The sequence below is a fragment of the Orbicella franksi genome, chromosome 13, assembly GCF_964199315.1.
Source record: "Orbicella franksi chromosome 13, jaOrbFran1.1, whole genome shotgun sequence".
In the NCBI taxonomy this organism is placed as follows: Eukaryota; Metazoa; Cnidaria; class Anthozoa; order Scleractinia; family Merulinidae; genus Orbicella; species Orbicella franksi.
This window is the reverse complement of record NC_138157.1, coordinates 18,311,023-18,328,977: the sequence shown is the minus strand read 5'-3', so window position 1 is coordinate 18,328,977 and position 17,955 is coordinate 18,311,023. Positions and strand designations below refer to the sequence as shown.

At 38.4% G+C, this 17,955-nt stretch overlaps 2 protein-coding genes across 4 annotated transcripts in view; one reads left to right on the top strand and one right to left on the bottom strand.

Annotated features, from left to right (window-relative positions):
* Nucleotides 1-1,256: 1,256 nt before the first annotated feature.
* Nucleotides 1,257-16,628, bottom strand: LOC145466055 (RNA polymerase II subunit A C-terminal domain phosphatase-like). Of its 2 annotated transcripts, XM_081449832.1 has the most exons (7): nt 16,300-16,628; nt 14,497-14,589; nt 11,681-11,771; nt 11,039-11,164; nt 10,310-10,551; nt 6,563-7,227; nt 1,257-3,771 (listed from the first exon to the last, which is right to left on the bottom strand). In XM_081449832.1, exons 1-7 carry the CDS (start codon nt 16,533-16,535, stop codon nt 2,657-2,659), a joined length of 2,568 nt encoding a protein of 855 aa, XP_081305958.1. In that variant the 5' UTR covers nt 16,536-16,628; the 3' UTR covers nt 1,257-2,656. The 2 variants fall into 2 exon arrangements, with proteins under 2 accessions (XP_081305958.1, XP_081305960.1); XM_081449834.1 differs by lacking the exon at nt 14,497-14,589.
* A 370-nt stretch (nt 16,629-16,998) lies between these two features.
* The window catches only part of LOC145466054 (enhancer of mRNA-decapping protein 4-like), a 30,996-nt gene continuing 30,039 nt past the window's right edge, over nt 16,999-17,955 (top strand). For both annotated transcript variants that reach the window (XM_081449831.1, XM_081449830.1), the window contains exon 1: nt 16,999-17,177. In XM_081449831.1, the coding sequence (XP_081305957.1) occupies nt 17,090-17,177 (88 nt within the window). In that variant the 5' untranslated portion in view covers nt 16,999-17,089. The remainder of the gene's footprint in view (nt 17,178-17,955) is intronic.

The window sequence follows — 17,955 nt, the reverse complement described above, 5'->3', positions numbered from 1 at the left end:
CAATCAGTTTTAAAATAAGTTTATTCTCTCCCCTTTTACTGCCTGACTTTGATCACCACACGGAATAAATTAGTTTGGCCCCGTACAAGTCTTCTACTTGTCGAAATATTGGTTACGGAAGTTGCTCTAGAGCGTTACCTTGTATTAGCTTTGTATTTCAAATCGATTGGACTGGAGTACGTTTAAGCGTAATACAGGCAAAAAACGATACCACATTTCAGGCCTCATTAAAATTAGTAGAACTGGATTCCATTTAAAGATTTGACAAGGGTTACAAATTTGCTAATGCTGATGCGAAAAAAATAGTCCCTTGTAAACAAAGTATCCAATGCCAAGCCAAAGTGAAAACATGCCCTATTTCACACCAAAATGGTGAAAATCTGTGCCCCTTTTAGACGAAAACCGCTCAAAAATCAGGGGCTGCACATACCCTTTATAGCCCATATGAGGGAGTACCCCTCCAGGCTTTCAGGTAGCTTCACGACTGAAACAGGCTAAGTGTAATGGTTCAACAGTGGTTCAGAACCTACGATTAGGCTTTAAATTCTTCAAGTTTTATTTTACTTGTTTAGGAAACGTGAAAAAAGTGTAGAATTGCAGAACAGAATGCAGACGTTCTTTTGGCTTGTCACGCAATCTTTTCTCCGTCACGAACGAGCCCAAAGAGCGTCAGAGTAACAGGGGAATCGCAGATTTCATATTAAAAATGTTTTACAGTAGTTCTACATTAAATCATGATATCATTGCAGCTACATTGTACGCCTAAAAATGCCTGGCATTGTGTTTGATCGGAAAGAATCTCGCGAGTCGCATGTGCCGCCTAAATTACCTTTTACGGTTATGAATTTTCAGAAAAAACGTTTGATTACACTACCTGTCATTTCAAAATGCAGACTCCGTAATATTGGCCCGAAATTAGAACTGCGAGTAACTCTTTTATGGTTACTAGCAGTTGCTCTGTTCTCTTATGCAATCGATTAAGACGGTAAAAAGAAGTATATTTTGGTCTCACTTCTTTCTCCCGTCATGCTTGACAAAGTGAAGGTAAATGAAAGCCCGCTCGTAACCAATGGCAATGCTCAGAGATACGGTTGGTCACCGAAGTTGCTTTTTGCCTTTTACGGTTAAGAATGCTTCGTCCAAAATATGTTTGTTTACAAGTCGTTTCAAAGCGAACGATAAAAGCTGCGGGTTAAATCTGTATCGAAATACAAAGAGATAGACGTTTGTCAGGCACAAGAAAATCAGCGCCCACATAACAACATATTAGAGTGAAGTTTTATTCATAAAATTAACGAAGTTAATGACAAGTGGCTATATCTAACTACAGACCAGCTGCAAACGTGCGTGACCTTAGCATAAGTGATGCGAAATCTGAAGTTCTTGGCTTGTAATGACAGCGCCCTTACAATGAGCAAAGACAAAACAACTTTTAAAATCTCTTTGTAGTTATCTGTTAACAGACATGCACGTTCAGGGTATTTCACTATTTGTTTGCACAAACGATTATACATTAACCTTAGCAGGATTTAAATAAACATTTTTTCTAATAGGATTGTGTATGAGCACACGTTGTCACGCCATTTCAAGTGTCACGCAAGACATCTCGATAAAACCTACAAGGGGTTTTGGTTTGTGGATCTTGAAGGAAGCTACAAAGTGTTTGGTATCTCTACTTTCCCGTAAGTTTGTGCAAGGAACAGTAAGAAATGAGAACATTTCATTTGGCAAGCGGAGGTGACGAATGCGTCGTTGCACGTAGAATGGATGAATGCAATGGACCGTTTAATTTCTTCTGTGTCTAGTAATCAATGAGCACTAAATTGACAAGGTGTATGTAGTTTCTCTGAGCTGGCGATGTCAGCCACTCAAAAAGGGTTAGGTGCTAGGTCACGCGATTTTATAGTAATTTTGCCCATCCACTTTAAAACTATTTTCTGCAACCTTAATCTGCCAGTGACAATGCTCATTGATTTGTTTGTTAAAAGCGGGGTGACATTTCTTCAGTAAATTTATATTTCATTGTTATTTTCAGGATCGCAGCATAGACAGGAATTAGCAAAAATAGCAAGACCACGCCCTTTTCAAGTACGCCAGCATGATTCATTTCCCTTCGTGCTTAGTGGCACACAACACCTTACCATGCGTGCAGCCTTTCACCCCTTCTGTGAACCTTCTTTAGAGCTCTTATTACGTAAAGTGCTTACTTCAGATTCCGACATTATTTCTCCTTGATGATCATGTCCTAAATTCTCATAACCTCTTTGCTGAGTTTCACGATATTACGGGGAGAAACTACGCAGTGATAGCAATTAGAGCTGAAAGCTTAGAGTATTTTACCATACGTGCAACATTTCACCCCTTCCGTAAACCTTCTTCAGAGCTCTTGTCACGTATAGTGCTCACTTCAAATTCCGACATAATTTCTCATTGGTGACCATGCCCTAAATTCTCCTAACATCTTTGCTGGGTTTCACGATATTACGGGGAGAAATTACACAGCGATAACACTGCGAGCTGAAAACATTTGGTCCCAATTTTCACACCATAATCCACTTATGACCATTTCCTGAATTCTCGTAAACCTCTTTGCTTGGCAGTGTATTGATTTTACCGGGACAATAACACTTTATAACACAACGAAAACGTCACTGACTCATGAATGAGACAACTCTGCATCCAACATGGCCGCCATATCGTCATCGTCATCACTAGGTGTGGAACGGTGAGTATAGTCGTCAGAGTCTGAGCTGCTCGAATCTTGTTCCTCCTCCTCTTCTTCTTCTTCTTTTTCCTCGCCTTTTTCGTCGTCGTCGATCTTTCTTTTCTTGTTTAGCCAATCATTGTTCTCATCTTCCTGAGAGTCTTGTTCTTCCTCTCGCTTTCGTTTACTAGTTGATCCAGAGTCCGATGAACTACTCGAGTCCGACACACTTCCTATTAAATCGCTCTCTTCGTCGCTAGCATTCATGAGGTCCTCGACCTCCTTGTCCATAGCCTCCACTTCGGACGGTGAAAATGATAATAAAGGGTTTAAGGTAGACAGAAGAATATCAGCACTACTCGCCGAATCAGACCTGGATTTAGTTATCACGCCTTCTTTGTCGACAACATCCACGTCCAAAGTGTTTTCCACTGCAGTTGGCTCTAAACTTAGGCCAGGTGTCCCGCGAGGAGTCCCGCGAGGTGTACCTTGATCCCGAATCTGCTGCCTGTACTTCTCTAACCCTTCTACAGGAAACAAACGCTCGTCCACCCACTCCCAGCGTTCATGACAACAGAATAGCCACCCGGGATTGACGAGTTTAATTCCCCGAGATTTTACCGCCCGGTACGATTTCTCCGTGCCTAGCCTGCCTGCAATCACGTGAGTGGTGACGTCACTGTTGCATTTTGTGTCTTTGGGTGTAACAATCCCGTTGCTGACTTTAGCGCCCAGGCCGCGAGCGATGCGCCACGGTTGACTATCTTCCTGCTTCGCAGAAGTGGGAATAACGCCAGTAAAAACTACGTTTGCGCCGCGCAATACGTCACGACGTAGTTCGGTGACTATCACCTTCGCGTCGGGTGTTGTTGTTCCAGGGGAACAGTATTTGACGGTGCTCGGAATGTTTTTGGCTTCCTCAGGAGTCTTTGATCTAATGACGTCCATCGTTTCGTAAAACACTGCGTGTATGCGCCTTAAAATGTCCTCAAGATGGAGAAGATAATCATCGTCACCATCGCCAAACTCGTAGGTTTGTGGCTGTGATTTCCTGATCTTCGTTTCCACTAGGGCGTTGTAAAATTAAAAAAATATAAAGCAACGTTAGATGAAGGAAAAAAAAGCAAAACAAGTATCCTTCTAAAAGCAAATAAGCCACGGATGAGACTACTGTTCAATAGCTTTCATTTGAATAGTCACACACTTGGGTTCCGTCCAAGTACCATATGGAGCATAATAAACATCACAGACACATGGCCGCTTTATTTTGTAGCAAAACGGCAAAGAAACATTTATACGAATTCATTACCACAGAGATTAACCCACCGCACCATGGATTCCTATTTTGTCACTCCGCGCATATCTCCAGTCAAAATTGGTTTGCCAGTCCCTATCTAGTTTTTCATCACAGCCTTGCTACTAATGCGTTTATCATGGCTGATGAAAGAAAAGTGTGTCTTGGGTAGTTTTCACTTGAGTGTTCAAAGTAATTCCATTTGCTTTGGTTTTCAATTACCACGAAAGCGATTGGCTACAAAGTTCGCGCTCCTTTTCATCCAATCAAAAATCGCTCTACTTTGTCATCCAATCTTCCAATTAAAACCAATTGGTGGTTTTCAGTGTCACGCAATTCAAAATAGATCAAAATAAAAATCAATACCGGTCAATAGATAAAGTCCAGAATCTGGAAAATGAAAGAAGGTAAATATACAAAGACTCTCGCCAAAATTCTGGTCACAGCAATTTTTCTTTTGCGAGATATGCGGAGAAATTTTTTACCCAAATTTATAGAGATTTGTATGGAGACGCCATTCTGGTGCCCATCCGTATGGGCACCAACATGGCGGCCGGAAACCAACAGAAACATCTGTCATTGAGTTTTGCTATAAAAGCGTGAATTTATCCCTCGAGGAACTCTGAAACATTAAAATAATACTTTTTCTAAGACATGAACTGTTCAGATAGCCAAGTTCCCCGAAATAAGTCACTCTTTTAACCATCATGACAGCTGTCTAGGTCGTCATGTAAATACCGCGTCATGCAAAAGCTTAGAAATTCAAGCGTAGTTTATCACAAAACCAAGAACCCATTCGGAGCGAAAATTTGTATGAACATTAGTTTTCAGCTGCTCTTATACATCATTTAAGTAAAATCTCAGGAAGATCAATAGTTTTGTGGTTCGAATTTTAGTGACGTCATGTGAAAACGAGCTATCGTGACTCGCTCGCGCACGTTTTCCCGCGCTTTGAATCATGTATTTGCCTTGAGTTTTGATTGTTTCATTGGATTGCCTGTGTCCGTTGTTATTGGCCAGAGTGATTCCTTTGGATCTGGTTTTCCGGCACTCGATATTAAAAAGAAATAATAATAGTAATTAACAGATACATCATTTTATAAACTTATCGTCTGAGTTTTACTAAGGTGTTGTCCAAAATACAGGAAACTAGCACGACTGAAAAGGTCACATTCTCTAACGAAGAAAGTTAACGCGATGGGCTCAAACAACACTTTGGTAACAAACAACAGAACAGAACAGAATAGAACCATACATAGTGCACGATGTTTTTTAAGACTTCAACAAACTGTTTTAACGTTTGTAATTTACTGTAATGTATTCTCAAATGTAGTTTATGTAATGTTTTGGATATTTGTACTTGTGAAAGGACAAAAAAATAAATAAAGAAAAGAAAAGAACTAGGGAGAGCTTGAAATCTTGTACAAATCCGACTTAGTTATTAAAATAAAGTTTTGTCAAACAGAGAAAAAGTGCTTTTGAAGTTGCTTTGCGTTATTAAATTTTTGAATTGGCTGTAGGGCAGGATTCAGAATTATAGGTCAAATTAATCGATATTGGTGTTGTGAAAATTTACCCACTTCTTTATTGAACATGTCTGAATTAAATCTTCATGAAGATGGAGTGTTAATTGTTTTCATTAGTCATAATGTTCTTACAGACAAGAACTTAATTTCAGACACCTATAGCACTTTTGTCAAGGACTCTTCCTGAAACAAAGTTCTAATAAACTAGTACATGATCTAACAATTAATTTTGTTTCTTAACTACCCTTCCAAGGACACTGGAAGAGCTTTAATTCCCTCAGATTTTCATTAGTAAACTTTTACTTATAACTTTCGTAACATGGAAAAATAACAAGTACGTTTGTTTTTAGAATGATTTAAATATCGCTTTGGCCACGGACGATTTTCGGAAAGGCAACAGCTGTTCCCAGATAAGCGTAATAAAATTTCGTTTCATAAAACTTTCTGCCAATTTAATCTTCAGCTACAGAATCCCAACAGATTATACTGTCTGTTTACACGAATATCACTCTGCAAGGCCCTAAGAGATATGGATAAACAACACAACGACAGTTGGGGGAGGGGGGGGAGGGGGGTTTGGGCAATAGCTTGTGCAAGAATGTTTTTTTAAAGTCAAATAAAGGACCTGGTTAGTAGAAAGCACTCGCTCGATTTTTTTCCCCCACGGCTCTCCTTACACGGTTTGTTTTTCATCAGTTTTTGCTGTGCAAGAATTTTTTTTTGGAAATTGCCTAACGCCCCTCCCCCGTGGCCAAAGAAGTAATGGTCCGTCCCTGAAAAATATCCTCGTTGGGTAATCTTGTGGTCCGGCTGACTTGTCGTCTCTTCAGTTGTGAGTGACGATTTTTACATTGAGAGGCTCTGAAATGCTATTTTACGCATTCTTTTGGAGATATGTACTAAAATAAAAAACCGATTATGGAAAAGGTCAAAACGCCAAGAATATTTACAGATTACAAAGACTTTTACAGTCACATTTTTAGTACTTTCTCAGCTTGTCACGAGTATTGCGTGACACGCCGGAAGTGTGACACTTACCTCCTTCACTTCTCTGCTGAGCTGTTTCATCTGTTGTGTTATCACTGCAATCTGAGGTTTCTTGTTCTTCACTACTTTCAGCCTTTCCATTATTGTTCTGTTCAGTGTCTTTGTTATTTTCGTTCAATCGTTCAAACGTTTCAATCGATTCTTTCTTGTCGGTTACATCTTTAGCATCATCACTTCCTCCATTCTCGAGCACTTTGGATGAAGTCTCATTCAGTTCAACTGTTTCAACAACGGTTTTCATGTTATTATTATCTTTGCACTTTTCAACAATGGGCTTAGTATTGTTCTTGCAAGTTTCTGTATTTTTATCTACATTCGGAAGATCCGCCTTCTCTTCACGAACTGCTTTACTTTCAGTCTCCTCTGAGATGACATTTTCTTTCTCTTGTTCTTCTTTAAAATCTTCGCTGTATTCCTGAGAATTTAACTCTTTGGGTTTGATATCACCCTCCTGCATCTCAGGTACATCGACAGGTTCTGCGGGGGAGGTTTTCTCTTCCTTTGGAGAAGGAGAGCCACCGGATGGGGCATTGATATCCCCCACCCCCTTAAAGAACTGGTACGGCTTGACATGAACCAGGTTCGAGGCGAAATTCCAAACATCCTCGCGATCATCGATAATGCAAACCATGGTATCACCACAAGGAAATAAAGACCTGAAAACACGAGTTGAAATCAACAACAACAACAACAATCACATAATCAGCTTCGTGCCCACATAAAACAGCTTCTAAGCTGAACACTTTAGCAACCCGTGTTGACTGACTGCCTTAGATAGAGGTATCATAACCTGGCACATCAATTATTATTTTTTTTGTCCATTGTGAAACAACATTTATGTTACATGACAGCCCAGTCAAGATAAATTTCCCGTAATGTATATGTCTTGTTATTGGACATTTAGTCTGGAATTGTCTTTTTTTTACGGCATAGTGACTGTTTCTGCTAGTGTATGTAGTACTCTTAAGGTCATTCCACTGAAATAGAACCTGCGCTGAGATTTTTGTGCAACTTTGCCTATTCATTGTTATATTATAGGAACTTAAATTTTGAAATAAAAATGAGGGGTCCCCATGTTCGTTTAGGAGCAACAGCACCTTGTTTATACCCAATAAATTCTTATAATAGCACCATTATTGTAGTCACGATTACTTGCTAAATTCACGTTTCCGACGATTGTTTTTGTTCTACACTGAGAATTGGTCCGCATTTATTTTACACAGAGAAATTTATTACTCAATTCAAAACAACAGAAAAAAATGATAGGTCACCATACTCGTTTGCGAGAAAATGACGAGTTACTTCTCCCGGGGGGGGGGGTACTTTGGGAATTTCTGGGTGGGGATGTGCCACTGGGACCCTGGAACCCTTAGCCTATACCAGAGCTAGTTCAGCTGAATTTTGCTACGCTATACTAGAGTAAACTCCCCAAATCCCCCCATCTATCGACATTGTTGAGGCTGATTTGCGTAAATTTAAACTTGCCGATTTGATTTTTTTATATTTTTGAGTGGCAATTCCTGGTTTCCCTAGTCTAGATAAAATCTTCAACCAACTAGTCAGTTTGTGAAAAATGATACCCTATTCTAGACCCAAACGCTCTGATTTATATACCCTATCCTAAAGTAAACTGCTTGAAAACCATACCCTTCACAGCGGCACATACCTATATAGCCCATATATGGCAGTGCACCCCCCGGGTTACTTCTATGGCGAGGTCCAGCCGTAAAGAAAAAGCCGCCATTTTTTAATGCGCGCGCAATAATCACGTGTGAAATTATGCGTAGTAGGAATGCGCAAGGCAATACTGGGGAATGACCTTAAAGGCCCATTACCTGACCTTTTTGAGCCGTTGCCAAGGAAAATTTATGTTCACATAACCTCGTCACTTTCAGTTAGTTCAGAGTTATTTCATGTGTTTTAACTTTTTTATGATCAGTAACACCAGTGATGACATCATCAGGCCACGCCCCTGGAGATGTGACTAATTCTGAAAAAAGGCTCCCAAGCATATTACGTTATTGGGATTTTTTTTTCATGGATTTAATATTTTAATTTTAATCTTAATTACGCTATGCATAGATTTTGTTTCATTTTTAAAAGGTCAGATTTTGAGAAAATTTTAAAATATTGAAAAATTCACAATTTTCTGAAAAAAGCGTAATTTTACAAAGGAATGCATAGCTATGTTTCCAGCATTGGCTTAAATCATAACATTGTTAGCATTTAAAGAAACCAGAAGTGCGCGACATCTATTGGAAGTTACCCCATCAGCATGTACGCAGTTCACACTACCAGCGGCACTTCGATAAGTTCAAACGAACCACACAAAAAAGAAATCGAATAGTTTTTATTTTTCTGTTGCCCTTGTTTTTCTGTTTTTCTCTTATTTATTTTTTGCTTGTACCATTTTACTTTGCATTTTGTAAAACACAAAGAAAGAACATCTTAAGCGTAACCAAATTTGCAAGTTGTTGAATTGTTTCCGTTTTCCGTGCTCAGGCTGATGCAAGTAGCTGGAAGTGAAATTTCACCTCCTTATGCACACATAAATCGGGTATTGGACCCTTAATCAGTTCCTAGCTTCTACTCTGTAAGTGCTATTTACAGTTTCCCTAAGTGCCTGTAGGATACAAAATTTGAGAGTGTGTATTCACGGTGAAATTCCTTATGTATGACAGCGACAAGATGCATGGAGTGCTCTTTATTTGATCGACAATTTTATTCTGGAACTTTAAAAAGTCTGATAACTGCTGGATTTCTGAAATGCAAACCATGCTGCTGAAAATTTCAGGAGTAAAATTAACAGGAACAGAAATTTCTGATAAGAAATTTTCGATAATTGGGGCAAATACCCTCATACAACAAAAAAAATGCCACTTTGAACTTTTGAATCAATGGCAAATTGAACAGCATTTTACCAGAAATTACTGTTCCATTTGATTTTTGTTTGAAATTTCCAGGATGTTTGGTTGAAATGGTTCATATTGTGGAAATTCAACTTTTTTTCGGATTTTTCATAAACTTTCCAAGGACAATAATAGTTAGCGCAATTTGCCATTTTAAAAGTTCCAGAATTTTTGGTTGAATGGAAAGCCCCTTGTGATGATGTCGTCTTTACAGGGAATTCTGGAAAAAGCTGTTCCATGATCATCACTGGAAATTTCTGGAAATTTGAGCTGAAATTTTGGGTTGGATGGCAAGTGCACCTTGTGTTATCTAGTACAGAGGAATTTTTGGCTATAGAGCACAGACATTACAGGGCTTAATGCTAACTTTTTACACCACTTTCCACCTTGGAAAGTAGACTTCAAATTTTAATTTCCATCTCAAAATTTTACTTTTCAGAATGGAGGCTGGAGGAGTCCTGAATCCAAATGGGGGGATTTGATTGCACCATACTACATGTATTTATCGCACCCAGACCTACTGGGCAGCTCTCTTGGTATTCCAGTATGGTGGATCGGTAAATGCTAGAATGGTGTAAACTTGTCCTTTTGATGGAAAACAGAAAATCATTGCCAGATCTGATTATTTTTATCATTTGATTATTTTTTATACACATGTTTCTGCATAAAAGTTACTTTCCAGCATAGCCCTAACTTTACTTCCCAGATTGGGTAAGTAGTTTGGTTCATTTTCAATTTGTTAGTTTCCAAGAAATAAATTCACTTTCCAATGGAAAGCAGGTAAGTGCTAGTGTTGAACCCTGCATTACTGTTACACAGTTATACTAACCTCAGATCATGAGATTTAGAAAATGCATTGAAGCATTCATCTCTTGAGCGAATCCTGTGGGCAAACAATTTTCCAGCAGGGTCCAACATCCTGGCAATGGTGTGTGCATACATCCTTGAGCCCATGGTAAAGATGTGAAGCTCATACAGTTTAGACACTCGATCCAGGAAGCTGATGGCTCCCGGCCTAATCTTGGTATGGTACCACACAGGGTGACCGGGTAGTTGGAAGTGATGGACATCCTGTGTACGTACACACAAGTAAAGGTGATGTTACACAAGCCGATTTTTAACACTGATTTATAACAGTTGTTCAAAGGATGGAAAATAATATTTACCAAATAACTCACTACCCAGTGGATAGCATTGTTGGTTTTGTTGACAGCAACATATATCAACTGGAAAGCGAATTACGGTACTTTGTATTATTCACTCTTTCAACAACCAGGGCTAAGCCACATTATTCAAACTTTGATCATCTCTAATCTGCAATTAAAGGTTGACCAGAGTTTTATTTCTCTCAGTTTTCAAAAAGAAATACAACTAGTGACCAATTATTATTTTTAAGATACACAAGTAAAACTAGACAAGCTTCATTGTGCAATGAGCACCCAGGCTTTGGGAGTACAAGAAGTACTGAGAAAGTCAAGTGTCTTACCAGTGAACCTAACACAAGTAGCATAACAATATGCAATATGCCACTGTGCTTCAGACTAAGAGTAGTTTATACCTCCGTGTCTTCTGGTATCAGTTCCATAGTTGTGTGAATAAGAGTCTGGTCCAGATCCACAACAAGGGACAGTCTGCGGGTTTGAAGAAGTCTCTCCTCATCCTTTTTTCCCAAAGCCTCAGCTTCCTGAAAATATAAGGCAGCAAGTTTATTTAGACAAGCTTATTAAACACTGTAATAAAAAAAACTCATCAAGTGAGGGAAGCACATTCCACTTGCTTCCCCAACCACTTCAAACTCTTAATTTTCTGAATGACTTTCTTGATGAAGTTGGTCATAATTTAATAGTAATTAGCATTATTCTGTCAAGAAGAAGAAACCATCAGTCTTTTTTTCCATTGAAACCTCTAACAGTACCAATAAATCATTATGTAGAGATAAGGGATGAAAATATTATGACAAAGTATCATCAATTACCATACTTTTTAAAAGTACACAAGGTACACAAAATTGCAAATAAATTAAGGATAGCACATGTTTTGAGCTTGGGATTTTAGTTATGAAAAGTGACCTGAGCTGTACTGGTACTGTCAATAACACAGCTTGTAAGTACCGAATTGGAACTCTTGGCTGGTAGAAATTTATTGAATACATAATTACCTGTTGAATGGCACAAAGAGGACTGAGTGAGAAGTAAATTACCTGCTGGCTCACTTTGAGCTCGGGAATGTTGTGTATGAGAGGTACAGATGCCAGGGTTGGAGAGGAAGGTTCATCTTGTTCTTCATTGAGTCTAAACCAAAAAATTGATATTCTGTTAGGGGGCTATGTCTACATCCAATGCATTTGCCGGTTAGCTAAGTGAAATCAATCTAACCAAATCAAGTCAAAGTCCAAGTCAAATGTCTGGGTTATGTTAAATGTAATATGCTGTATTATCTTTTTCTCAGCTTGTAAGCGGGTGGAATTTGACAAATCCTGCAATCTGATTGGTTCCTGGAGTGGGCAGATTTTTCTCATCTGGACTGCCACAGGAAGCTGAATCCATCAAGTTGATCTATTTTCACGAACGAATTGGCGGTAATTGTCAATCTTTCACCCATTCTACCCTTTCATAGATGATTAATCAACACAAGTTTATCTCTATTCACCTTTAAATGGCAAGGAGAGTCACTGTAAGTAAACTAAATTGAGTTTTTTGAAGTTCTAAGAGTTTGTTTCGCTGTTTGTAGCTCAGCCCTGTAATAGCGCTTAATCCTGGGCGTCTCTCTCCGTACAATTTTAAGTAAAAAAATGAGTCAATTTCAGTTGAATTTACCTATCTGATCGTTGCTGTATTTGAGAGAATTTCTGTGGAATACACATAACAAATTTCTTCGCTATCTGCTACTCAACTTACGGTAGAAAAGTCTGATTTCAAGTGATTCGCAACAACTAACAGAAATGGTTTTTGTAGTACAACTTCAAACTTTGCACAAAATTTCACACTGGAAAAATAAGTTTGGAGAACTTAACTGGTCAACTAAATGCAGCTAACATAAAGTAGTTCGAAATAAATCTGTTCTTTAATGTATCTTTCTTTCTCTAGTATCTGAGTTACTTGCTCGTTCGCTCTTAGATCTTCTACAAATGTTTTGTGGATGGCGCATAAGCCAATTCAATAACAAAGTTACTTAAACAAACCCAGTTGTAAGCCAATTTACCCCAAGAAAAAAAGATAAAAATGTTATTGTCCCGCTTAGGTCGGTCCGTATAGTGAAAAACTGTGACCTCGGGCTTGAAAGTGCTGCCCTCAGCCTGTGGCCTCGGGCAGCATTTTCAAGACCTCAGTCACAGTTTTTCACTATACGGACCTCCCAGCTGGCCAGTAACATATATTTATCCAAACAATTATTTGAGAGATAAAGTGTGTGTTTAAGTACTACCCAGGCCAACAAGAGTGCTGTTCATGAAAAACAGAATGCTACTGGTATTTAGAAACAGAGTGCTGTTTAGAGTTAACAGTGTGCTGTTTTCACTAGTCTGAGCACTTTTTTTGGATAATGGCAGGCACTAAATTGTGCCTATTTCCCATGAGAAGGTCACAAACTAGGGGAATTGGCAGGTCTGAGTACAGGTATTTTTTTTGTCCTGTAAGAGACCAGCTTAACAGGTTACTTGCACCCTGGGTTCAAGCCTGCAAATAACAGTCGGTCATCGGACAATTGTCCGGTAAATTTGAGGTTTTGACAGGTAAAAGCTTAGCCTGGTCGGACACTCTGACCGGGCATTTCTGCTAAAGTGAAAAATAGTTTCACTGAAAATTTGTGGCCGAATATGGGACAAGTTATTTTGTTATACTGCCACACAATACTATGCAAAAAAGCTTTGTTATTGGTTTTGTTTTTATTCCAATTCTGAGAATTTTATCACGCGCAGTGCGTCGTCTCAAATGTTATGTCAAATTATAAACACATCACATCAGCACCACTATTCCTACGTGTTAATTTACACATTTTGCGGTGGCATTGTGAAAGATCGTGAAGCCCCACTTAGTCTGAATTACTTTCGTCTGAAAACTACTAAAAACTGAGGTCTTATGTCATTACTCGTTGTTTGTTACCACCAAGTGTTGTGGAATTAATTTTCAGTCGTAATACATTGACCTGATTAAAATATTATAGAAATTGAATACACGGCCCAAATACTCATGTTTTGTTTATCTGAATGCAATCGCTTTCAAAAACTTTAAAACCTCTAAAACGTAACCAAATATTTTTCTAGTCCATATTATCAAAAATCAGTTTAATTTTTAACCCTTTATAGTTTTTTTTACGTCTGTCGGTGTGGTTGAAATATAGTTTCCGTTCCACAGACATGTTTTTGTGAAAAGCATGAATGTACAAATTAGTCACGCTTTATAGTCATGAACACCTCCAATTCCACATTTTAAATAATTACGCAAATGTTTTATTCAATTGACCCCGAAAACTTTCAGAGGAAACTTGCTTTCACAAAAAGTCGAAGAATTCATTTCAGCCAATTTTCAAGTCTCCGAATGTTATTGTGAGGTTTTATACTGACAAGCTGTCCACGCGGGAGATTGTTTCATTGCTTTTCCCGTTTTCCTTAGACGTCGTGGGAAACTTGTTACGTTGGAAACGTTTGTGTGACTAGGGGTATAAATGTTTGTAAATTTGTCAATTTTTTAACAGGTAAAATAATACCAGACGTGATGTAAAGGTCCCCTTGCTGGTGCTAGTAGCGATTTTACACTCAGTTGACTTTTAAGCTATTCGAATTTGCAACCAATATTTTGGCGAAGAGTCTACACTGAAATATCAAAATGTCTCAAATGTCTCTTTTTAATTTCTAACGACAAACAATTTTTTTTGTCCGGCCAGACTGGCTTTTTGTCAGGTCAAAACTTGTCCTTGTCCTGACAAATGACCTGCCTATGGACAAAAATTATTTGCAGGCTTGTGGGTTAATTTCAGGCAAGAAAATGGTTTGCAGTATATTTTATGGAAGGGACATACTTCCTGAGGTCAGCACCACAGTCACAGCAAAGGTCCTTCATAACCATTCTATGTTCGCACTCTGTTGCTTCATCTATTAACAGCACTGGAGTTCTAAAAAGAATTGATCAGGTAATTTAAAAGGTAGGTTAGAGTCTGCATACGGGCCAAGTGGCCCATCAAGCCGGTGCTTATCTCCAGTTTCTGTCATATGAAGTAACTAGGAGTATTTCTTTTCCCCACTGGATGTGATGCTAGTTCATTGCAGGGTTACCCCTCATCATTAAATTTGCCAGTACCAGTTTATACACCTAGATGGAGAGAGGAAATGTGAGAGTAAAGTGTCTTGCTCAAGAACACAACACAATTTCTCCAGCTAGGGTTTGAACCCAGACTGCGCAATCTGGAGTTGAGTGCACGAACCATGATGCCACCGCACCTTCACAAAGACCAAAAAGACTGCAGTTATAAAATTGTGTTGGACTCAAATTGAAGTCTCAAAATCTTAGTTTCTGTTGATTTTAAGATGGAAATTACTGTAAAATTCTGACAAGCTCCCTAAATCTGAGATACAAAAATCATTCTAATTTATTTTACTTGACTATGGGATTATATTTTGATTGCCTGAATTTTTCCATACAAAGAAGATCATAAAGCTCTTCAGAGATCTATGCATATGTAACTCACTGAAACTAGTACATGCTACATATTTATGCAGAAAAAGTATCTAAAACCAAGCAACAGCCAATTGGAGATACTGCAGGAAATTTGGCAGTCTTGTGTTAACAGTATGGATTGTTTAGGTTAAAATCTGTAATATTACTTTAGCAGGAGATAAACTGTGAGTGTTGTAAGCTGGATACATAATGCCAGATTAGTAAAGGATGGACCGTTATATTTTCAAGGTGGGTTAGGGCAGTTTTTCTGAACAGGAATTTTTGTTCAGTGTCAGACTATGCAAGAATTTTTCTATTTAGTCTGTGCATCTTTTGCATGGCTTGTTTTGCTTAATATTTTTTCTTTTAAATTTCTTTTCAAGACAGTTTTTTGATAATTGCCCAACCCTTCCTCTCATCAAAAATAGAATGGTCTATCTTTGAGTGTTAGAGATAAATGTATGCAGAAAGTTATGAAAACTACAGTATATTGGTTTGATGGAACGAAATATTCCCCATACTACAGAACACATTAATTCTGACAATTGGATTGGTCGATCAGTATCCAATCAAATCCTGTCAAAATATTAGCGGACTGAAATGGAAAAGACTCGAGCGTTTCAGTGGAGGCAAACTGGCCTCAACGGAACTGTCATGTGAAAACTAAAACGAAAAGATTTAGAGTTGGTTTCTGATCTTGATGTTTTATCAAGTGGAATAACACGGGAATAATGTAATTTCCATTCGCACAAAAACGAAGTTTTCATTTTCTTGTTTCCTCGAATTTCCAATAATTGCATACAAAAGCACTCGTTCCTGTTCAGTTTAGGTCGTTTAGTAATCTTAAAACGTGCAGCTATTCATGGTCTCATGTTTTAAACACACTTTGATCTTTCAAGGTCGTAGAAAAATTTCTAATGGAATAGATTTCGATACAAATTACCACAATATACGGCAAGATATTGACGAGGTACGATTTCTGTAGGCACTTGAATTGATCAAACAGATGAAAACAAACTTTTCAGCAGCAAGTCGGCTGAAATGTGATGGATGTATTTGCAAGACTTTAACTCTCTTGAAACCAAATAAAAATTGCTTAATTGTATCAAAAAATGGGAGCTTGCATTTTTGGACGTGATAGTTTTCAGCTTCATGATGTTTGCCTTACCTGGCTGCAACGATGTCTCCCTCAGAAACGAGCAACTCACGGACTTTGCCAGTGAAAACTGATTTAAGTTTCGGCTGAGTTATAAACGATCCAGTTCTTTCCGCTTCGCCAACAATTTCATAAAAGCAGAGAACACTTCCTTCTCTAACCTCTGAGCCCGCGCAAACTCGCCATCGCAACAGCTTTGCAGAGGACGTGGTGGAAATAACAACTTCTCTGGCTTTTCTGTCCGCCATTTTGGTTTCACTTTTCGCGCGTGGGGTCAATAATTAACTACGTAGGGTGGGGGGAGTATAAAAATCTACTCTCTATGATAGGGTAAGTAAACAAAGCGATTTCGTGTTGGTGAACAGGGGAAATTGAACGTGGAAAAACAATCGATTCTTTTTTAAAACCAAAGCTACCAAAAGATGTTTTAAAGCAATTAAAGTAATACAGATCAAGAGAAAAGTTGTTTCTTTCTCATTGCACACTTTGTATAAGTACAAGTTGCTGGTCCTTGGAAATTTTTTGACTACCACACCCTTCGTTGAAAGGCAAACTCATTTCGTGAAGCACACTATTTTTTAACCAGGGATTTCCATTCCTTTTCTTGTAAGGTCCTCCAGTGAGAACTCTTTTCGCGACTACACTGCGCCCGCGCGCAATCGAGGGTTCAAATTTGAATAATTTATGCGTGCGCCTTTGTCGCCATGTTGCAATCCAAGAGCACTTCCTCTCACACAGGGAATTTGCTAGTTTAGAGGTTTTGGTTTCACTTTTATAAATTTCGCTATTGAATTTTGTACTCATGGACGATAATGCAAGAGGAGTGGCCTCTAAAATACTCTGCGACTTGCTTAATATTCCAAAAGGTGGAAGTACGGTCGCTACTGATGGTACGTACTAATGTAGCACGTTTTACGACAGTTAAACACTTTTGCTTCTATTTGCGTACAAAAGACAAAATTAAGCCACGAAATGTGAATATTCAAGAGAGCATTTGAGTGTCCGTAAATATTAACCTTTGTTTCAGTGGACTCTTCACCTAAATTATAGGAAATCAAGTCTTTACTTAATTCTGTTCCTGGAATCAATTTTGTGATTGTTATCTGTCAAAATACAAATTTGTTTGTGACGGAAACGGCTTTGAATGTCGGCAAAACGTAGCTATTATCTTACATCATTTGTGTAATGTAATTGTACTGGTGTATGAATAGGCTCTTTTAGTAGAAATTTTACCATAAGATTTAACTTGAACATTTACACATGAACTTGTATTATCATATTTTTAAGTACAGTGAAACCTGTATTAAGCGGATCCCATATCAAGGACGGTGCCTAGTTTTTTTAGTGCACACACGTTCTGCGCATCATGCAAGGCATGTTTTAAGCACCACGCGCATTCTGGGGTTGACATTGACGCAATCAACTATGCTACCAAGCATACGAGTAATATGAAAGCAAAATTTTCCTTCTGTGACCAAATCAAGTTTAATGAACCTGTGCGTAAACCAGGAACACCAGAATAGAAGCATATCACTAACCATTAACTGTTAACGTCTTCCAACTGAAAAACCAGCTGTTATCTGTTGAAAATTATACTGAAATCCAACTGTAAACATGTACCTGCAGATGGCATAGAGTGCACGCAAAGCAAGGGTGAGATATTCAAAT